This window comes from Diadema antillarum, unplaced genomic scaffold (assembly GCF_040938485.1).
Source record: "Diadema antillarum isolate AM-2024a unplaced genomic scaffold, OU_Dant_1.0 seq00000651_RagTag, whole genome shotgun sequence".
Taxonomy (NCBI): domain Eukaryota; kingdom Metazoa; phylum Echinodermata; class Echinoidea; order Diadematoida; family Diadematidae; genus Diadema; species Diadema antillarum.
This window is the reverse complement of record NW_027271564.1, coordinates 1,203,585-1,211,734: the sequence shown is the minus strand read 5'-3', so window position 1 is coordinate 1,211,734 and position 8,150 is coordinate 1,203,585. Positions and strand designations below refer to the sequence as shown.

The 8,150-nt window shown below is 44.2% G+C and overlaps 1 protein-coding gene across 1 annotated transcript; it reads right to left on the bottom strand.

Annotated features, from left to right (window-relative positions):
- Positions 1-1,449: 1,449 nt before the first annotated feature.
- On the bottom strand, positions 1,450-5,940 carry LOC139736525 (uncharacterized). The gene has a single exon (XM_071647274.1). The coding sequence runs from the start codon at positions 5,938-5,940 to the stop codon at positions 1,450-1,452; it is 4,491 nt and encodes a 1,496-aa protein (XP_071503375.1).
- Positions 5,941-8,150: the final 2,210 nt, after the last annotated feature.

Sequence of the window (8,150 nt, the reverse complement as noted above, 5' to 3'; positions counted from 1 at the left end):
CACATAAACAAGCTCAGACTTATGAGCCTTATCAAAACCTGTCTTGAGCGTAGGCTAACTGTCTAAATATAGACCCACTACCTGCTCGGAACAAGCATGTGCGTATACGCGCAAAACTTTACAACCACAACATTCCTTGTTTTCTTTTCTTCTTTTTTTTTTCTGCTTGGTCATAAATCATGAAGCATGTATTCTCTTTAGCTTTCCTGAAATGCTTTTGAGTATCAAATGGCCAAACATTTCAACACCTAGTCGAAGTCTAAGAAATGCTGCTGGTTCAGAACAAAATACACTGTAATTGTATCATGAAACAATATACCATAAGTATGGACATATCAAACTTCTCTCTTAGCTTGATGTGCATATGCTTGAGAAAAACCGCTACACATATCACTGAATAACCTACATACACTGATAATCATGCAGTCTGCATAATGAACTTCACACATTTTTGTTGTGATTATTGTGTATGTCACCAATAATAGAAGTAATCTTCCATTCACTATACTTAGTAACCATTTTTACATGGTGAGCTTGTAGCAATCTGACCTTTGATGAAAACTGACATAACAATGCGTTCAGCTCAACTGTTTGGTGTGACAAACATCTCTACATTTCTTATTTCTTGACACTTCTGTTCAAGTACTGTAAAGCCTTGTTCGTCAAGACAATAAATGCATGTACAGTAAGTACACTAGAGTACAGCAAAACAATGCAATTATGAACACCTGCTATACTCTCTGTTTCTGAAACAAGATATCACATGAATATAACCTGGTTATGTCTGTACACCTGTATGGTCTCATGAACCTTACACATTCACAACATTATGAATATCATTCATAGTGTCATAATTTCACTCAATCGATATCTATGCTATGGAAAATGTGTATAATTGGTCAACTCTGTGATACCACAAATATTTCAACTCTTGCAAATTAAGCATTTGAAAAGATGCAACAACAGCTTTTGTGTGTTTGTGTGTGCTTTCTACAAACAGCAATGCAACTTAATTTGCAATTCCAATTAATACAATGTCTACATTATAAACTGTATCAAAATATGCTGTATAACTGAAAACCCCTTTCTTCAGCATATAAAGCATAAAACATAGCAAAACTCATGCTATATCACTGGAAATGATTTTGCCCTGTTTTGGTGCAAAAATCATGACAATTTGGAAAACATGCTGTCTTTTTCCACGCAGACAAGAACAAATTATGGATAAATTAAAGCAGTGTACACAATGTTTGTGTCATCATTTCAAAGCAATCAATAACACTCTTTCTTCAACATGAGAAATATAATTTTCTTACAAATACATGAAAACACATTTCTTTTGTCTCGTATTGTTCATGCTTCCAAGTCATTACCAGTCTTATTATCTCTGGACATTAAGCACATCTGTGTCCTTTTGTCCCATCCGTGGAAAATACGTGTACTTCTATCTTATCCACGGGACAAAGCGTCTGCAATGACATTGTCTTTTCCGCGTACGTGCTGTATCAGGAGGTTGTACTCCTGTAGCACTAGCGCCCATCTGGTTAGGCGTCCATTTTTGTTCCTCATTCGCGACAGGAACACAAGCGGATTGTGGTCGGTGTACACCAGCACTGGATACTTTGTAGTGTTCAGGTACACGTCAAAATGACGAAGAGCCATGACGAGCGCTAACGTCTCCTTCTCGACAGTGGAGTACCGTCGCTGATGTTTGTTGAATTTTCTGGACATGTAAGCGACGGGATGGTCAACTCCGTTGTCGTCCTTCTGCATCAGGGCTCCTCCTCCTCCTGTGTCACTCGCGTCCACCATAAGAATGAACTGCTTGTCGAAGTTCGGCGCTGCAAGAACTGGAGAACTCGCTAGCATTGCCTTCAGCCGGTTGAAAGCGACTTGACAGTCATCTGACCAGTCGAACTGCGAGTCTTTCCGCAACATGTTGGTGAGCGGTGTTGCAGCATCAGCGAAATTATGGCAGAACTTCCGATAATATCCAGTCATGCCCAGAAATCGTCTCAGCTCTCGCTTACTCTGTGGGCGGGGAAAGTTCAGGATCGTCTCCACCTTTGCTTCAACAGGCTTGACGGAACCATGTCCCACAATGTGACCCAGGAACACGACTTTTGCTCGGGCGAACTCACATTTCCTCAAGTTCACCGTAAGGTTGGCACTGGTCAAGCGGTCAAACAGTGCTCTGACTCTCAGAAGGTGGTCCTCCCATGTATGGCTGTACACTATGATGTCGTCGAGATACGCCTCGCATCCCACCAAGCCAGACGTGACGGTGTTGATGAGTCTCTGGAATGTAGCGGGCGCGTTCTTCATCCCAAACGGCATCACTTTGTATTGGAAGAATCCATCAGGAGTCACGAATGCAGACAGTTCTTTCGCTCTTTCACTGAGGGGAACCTGCCAGTACCCCTTCAAAAGGTCAAACTTACTGACGTATTTGGCATTCCCTACGCGATCAATACAATCATCGATGCGGGGCAAAGGGTACGAGTCTGACTTTGTTTTCGAATTGAGCAACCTGTAATCCGTACAGAAACGCAAAGAACCATCCTGCTTTGGAACCAACACACAGGGAGAACTCCATCCACTCTTACTGGGCTCAATAAGGTCATGTTCAAGCATATATTGAACTTCCTTCCTCAGAACATCCATTTTCAATGGATTCACACGATATGGGTGTTGCTTGACAGGGGAGGAGTCCCCCACATCAACATCATGCACCACCACACTAGTACGACCTGGTACATCACTGAAGAGGTGTTCATACTCATGGACTACATCCATCACCTGAGCTCTCTCTACTCCTGGAAGATGAGATAATGTGTCAGATAGATTTGCTAACACCTCAGAATTCTTCAACATCAACTGCGGAATTTCCACATCATCACTCTCACTGTCTTCACCATCCACTTCACAACCGATTCCGACTGTGGCAACAGGCTTTTCTTTAGCCTCTTCTACATTTTCAACATACTCCTTTAGCATGTTGACATGACAGAGTCTTCTCCTCTTCCTCCTATCAGGTGTCAGGATGATGTAATTGACATCACTCACTCTTTTCTCAACCACATACGGCCCTGCATATCTAGCCTTCAAGGCATCTCCTTGAAGAGGGAGCAACACAAGAACCTTAGAACCAGGCTCGAAATGCCTTTCTTTCACCTTCCGATCAAACAGTCTCTTCATGTTAGACTGAGCTGCCTTCAGATGACCTGCAGCTAGTTCACGAGTACAAGAAAGTCTATCCTTGAACTGACACACATAGTCCAATAGGTTGGACTCCGGCTCAACCAAGATCTTTTCTTGCAAGATCTTCAAGGGACCACGAACTGAGTGGCCAAAGACCAGCTCGAAAGGACTGAATCCAAGAGATTCCTGGACCGATTCTCGAACTGCAAACAAGAGGAGAGGAATACCCTCATCCCACTCTTTCTCGTGCTCACTGCAGTACACACGCATCATATTCTTCAAGGTTTGGTGAAAGCGTTCAAGAGCTCCCTGGCTCTGTGGATGGTAAGCACTTGAGTTCTTACATTCTACACCTAACTCACTCATCACCTGTTGGAAGATTTTGGATGTGAAATTAGACCCTTGGTCTGACTGCACACACTTTGGAAGTCCTACCATTGTGAAGAACTTCACAAGAGCTTTACTGACATTCTTGGCAGTAATTGTCCGTAATGGAATTGCCTCGGGGAAGCGGGTAGATGCACACATCATCGTCAGCAAATACTGATTACCCGACTTTGTCCTTGGAAGAGGACCGACACAATCCACAATGACCCGACTAAACGGTTCTTCGAAGGCCGGAATTGGCCTTAAAGGGGCAGGGGGAATCTTCTGGTTTGGCTTGCCAACTACCTGACACACATGGCAAAACCGACAAAACTCTGCGACGTCATGTCGCAAACCTGGCCAGAAGAAATATCGAAGCACCTTCTCTTGGGTTTTGTTGATCCCCAAATGACCTGCCAATGGTGCTTCATGGGCAAGAGATATAATCTCCTTCCGGTACATCTTTGGTACCACTACTTGATGAACATCTCGAAAATCCTCATCACTTGTGGCATCAGGAGGGCGCCACCTCCTCATCAAAATACCATCCCTCTTGTAAAACTTCAATGTTTCATTCACTTCCTCATCCTCAGGTACAAGTGACTGTGCAAGACGCACTATTTCAGGGTCTTTGCCCTGCAATTCAACCAGACTCTGACGAGAAATCTCTGACATTTGACCATGGTCCATATGTGCATCATCACTGCTGCTAGACTCTTCAAGTCTAGAGAAGAAAGTATCAGCCAAGATATCCTCTTGCTCCTCTTTCTTCAGTTCACGAGCCATTGACCTGGTAACAGCACATGAGGGAAACACATCAGGCATATCCTGAACCAATTTCTCTGTGGCTTCGTCAACCACGGGTGTCTTACTTGGGAGAAAGTGAGGCAAAACCTTCTCTCCAGCGATATCATTGCCGAGCAATAAGGTGACACCTTCGACTGGCAATGTAGGCAAAATACCTACTACAACTGAGCCACTGACAAGATCGCTCTTCAATTCGATATTATGAAGAGGCACTCGGACACTCCCACCTTCAACTCCCCTCACAAACACTTCTGAATCCACAGAAGATTCAACCGAAAATGGCAATGTATTTGCACACAGGAGACTCTGTGATGCTCCTGTATCCCTCAAAATGTGAACCTGAACCTGCTCACTATCAGGCGTCAAACTAACATACCCTGAAGATATGAAAGGTTTGTAATTCTCTGCCACCTGTTCAAACGATGGCAGATGATCTGTGCGAGCGATAGCAAAAGCATCTGGCAATGCTTTGGGGTTGCTAATCCCCTCTTTTTCTCGCTTCTTCTTCAACTTCCAGCAAGCTGACATCACATGTCCATCCTTCTTGCAATAGAAGCAAGCCTTGTTCGGCTTTTGATCAAGATCGGGCTTGGGAATGCTCGGAGCAACAGCTCTTTTTCTTGGCACACCCTGGCCTCCTTTCTTGCTTGAAGAAAGTTTGAAAGTACCCTTGTGGGTAAGCACATACTCATCAAGGAGGACAGCAGCTCTCCTGGCACCATTCACTTCCCTTTCCTCCAGGTACTGCCGCTGATCTGGCTGAACACACCTCTTCACCTCCTCTAACAATACCAACTCTTTCAGTTTGTGGAAATCATCAACACCAGACGACCTTAACCAGTGTTCAAAATGGGTCTGCTTGTGTTGCACAAAATCAACAAATGTCTGATCATCCCGTCTCCTATAATTCCGAAACAGTTGCCTGTGGGCTTCCGGCACCAACTCGTACGCCCTTAACACGGAACTCTTCAAATTCTCATAGTCAGAACACTCTTGAATAGTGAGAGACGCATAGACCTCTTGGGCCTTCCCTACCAGCGAGCTCTGTATCAATGTCGGCCACACTTCCTTGGGCCATTCTAAACTCACAGCCACTTTTTCAAAGTGCTGGAAAAACTCTTCTACCCGGTCTTCACGAAATTTCGGCACCAATTGAGATTGCCTTAATGCATCAAATTTTGATGACTTTGCTGAACTGCCGGAAGAAGGTTCATTCGATTTTGCATCGATTGACTTGATTTCGAGTTCTATTTTCTTTGCCTCGACTTCCAGCTGCTTCATCCGAAGCTGGATCTCAATTTTCTTCAATTCACTTTCTGCAGGGGTTACCAAAGGTGTGATAATTTCACCATCATCTGTCCCTGCTTCATCCTCTGACAAAGAGGCAGGCCAAATACCAGTATTGGTAAAAAACTCCGAAATTGTGTCCTTGATCTCTGCTTTTCGATCCGATGTTTTGATCGGGATTTCTAAAATTCGAGCAACTTCCACCAGTTCTGCCTTCCTCAGGTTATTAAAACCTTCCTGAGTGGGTTCATCAACAAAGCTCTGCACGACATCAGCCATTGTGGGAATATCAAAATCAAAACTTGCAAGAAGTCACAAATCCTCACAAAACTACAAAGCCTTAACAAAAGAAATGCACTGCATATGAGTACACATGTACGCATGAACCCAGTCACATGCGCAGAACAGGCAAAAATTTTCTACGATAAGCAGAAAACATCAAAATCCCTAAGCCTTCGAATCAGGCATACAATCAGAACACCACGGCATCACATTAGCATGTGATCTAAGGACATAGAATGAGTATACACACTCACTACAAGCGATTACATAGCACAATTGTGCAAACCAAGGAAAATATATCAAAGCCTTTAACCGAGGCTAATCTTCCTGAAAATTCGGCGTGACCCGTAGCCAATGTGTACGCAAGCCCCCACACATACACATCCAGCATACGCACACTCACAAACTGCACTAGCCCTACACACGACGCGCTAGACCGACCGTCTGCGACTACAAAACACGTGCGAGCCCAATGCGCAATACCCACGCTGTGCACTATACGCACACAACTGAACGTGAGAATCCTCACCCAAATCGGTCTACACAAGACCTTCATGCAAAAACGACAAACGTTCAAAACGTGAGAATCCTCACCAAAATAGGCACTAGAGTTGTTCTAGGCCTTCACACAAAATGTAGCCTATACAACTACTAACACAGTCAACGACTGCCAAAGCCTACGCAGCATAAATGTTATACACAACGTGCACAACCAAACGTGAGAATCCTCACCAAAATCTGCACCAGGCCTTCACACAAAATGTAGTCTAAAAACTACAAACACAGTCAATGACTGCCAAAGCCTACGCAGCATTAACTACACGCAGCGCTGTCGCGAATCGCGACAGCGCTGCACCCCTTTTCCTTCGCGGACGTTGTTATCGCGCTTATATCGTTCACTGTTTCCTTCATGAATATCTTTATTAATCGTGGAAAACTAAAATATAAGGAACTATCGTAATCTATGATCATCATTCAATAACCGGTGTGCGATTTTTTGTTTAATTACGTCTAAGACTTACCGAAATCTATGGCTGAAATCAGGTCTGTAAACGTCCTTACTGCTTCACTCCTCATCTACGTGTTATATGAATAGCATTCACTCTCGTATACTACAACGTAGGTAGTCGGAGATAGTCGGATGACCCCGACTCAAAAAGGTCAAATCATTGCCGGTGCAGCACGCACGGATCTACTGCAAGTTTTACGTAACACATGAAACGCACGGGCGCACGGGCGTAGGTAAAAAGCAACCACTTCTGAATGCGCATGCGTGGTAGTTTGTTGATTTTTTGAAGCTCTCGAAGGAAAAGATGCCACCGCACGATCTATACTCCGAAAAAATCAACAATAAGGTCTGGATACCAACAAAACGCCGAATTCAACTCAACAATCAGGAAAATATGCTGTAGGTAAGTGTTGCAATTATATTACTCTTAAAATCATACAAAATAAAAGGTATTTTATGTGATTTTGCCGTCAATAGTGACGGTCGGTTACAACGTTGAAACACTAACACATGTCAGACCCTGTTCACAGTGTCTGGTCAGGCTAACGCAGCATAAATGTTATGCACTTGTCAATGTAATGACTCACCCCACTACCCCCGGACATGGGTGCGTCATTTCCTCGTTTGGTCCGTCAAATTTGTGACCCAGGTGTTCGTCATTTTACCAGCTATGTCCGTCAAATTGTTGACCGAGGGGTGCGTCAAAATCCCATCAATGTCGGTCAAAATTTTGACCGAGGGGTGCGTCATGGTACGTCACTTGGCTATGGAAAATAACACGCATTATTTTGAACCGAGGGGTGCGTCATGGTACGTTACTTGGCTATGGAAAACTGCACGCATTTTTGCACGCTACCGGTCCCGGATACACTTACCGCGAGTGAAATTACAGTGAGCGCTTTCCCGCGGCAAGTGAAAATCAAAGTCGGGAAGCGTTTTGGAATAAGAGGAAAAAATGCTTGCCAGAATCTGGCAAGCAAAGAATTTAAAAGCCACCCTTTCTTCTTACATTTTCCCTCCAACAAACCCATGAAGTCATGCATACTCAATCTCAAACCAGGGACTGTTCAGCGATGTAACAACTTAGTTCAATCTTTCCTGTCGAAACGGCAGCAGAAGAACTGCCTGCCGCATGCTATTTTCTGCTCGCGGGATAGCCCGACCAGCTGGCCAGACGCGCGCGCGCGCGACGCTGTTA

What these genes read in the sequence shown, in the direction of transcription:
- LOC139736525 (XM_071647274.1), bottom strand. Translation starts at nt 5,940, where the DNA reads ATGGCTGATGTCGTGCAGAGCTTTGTTGATGAACCCACTCAGGAAGGT.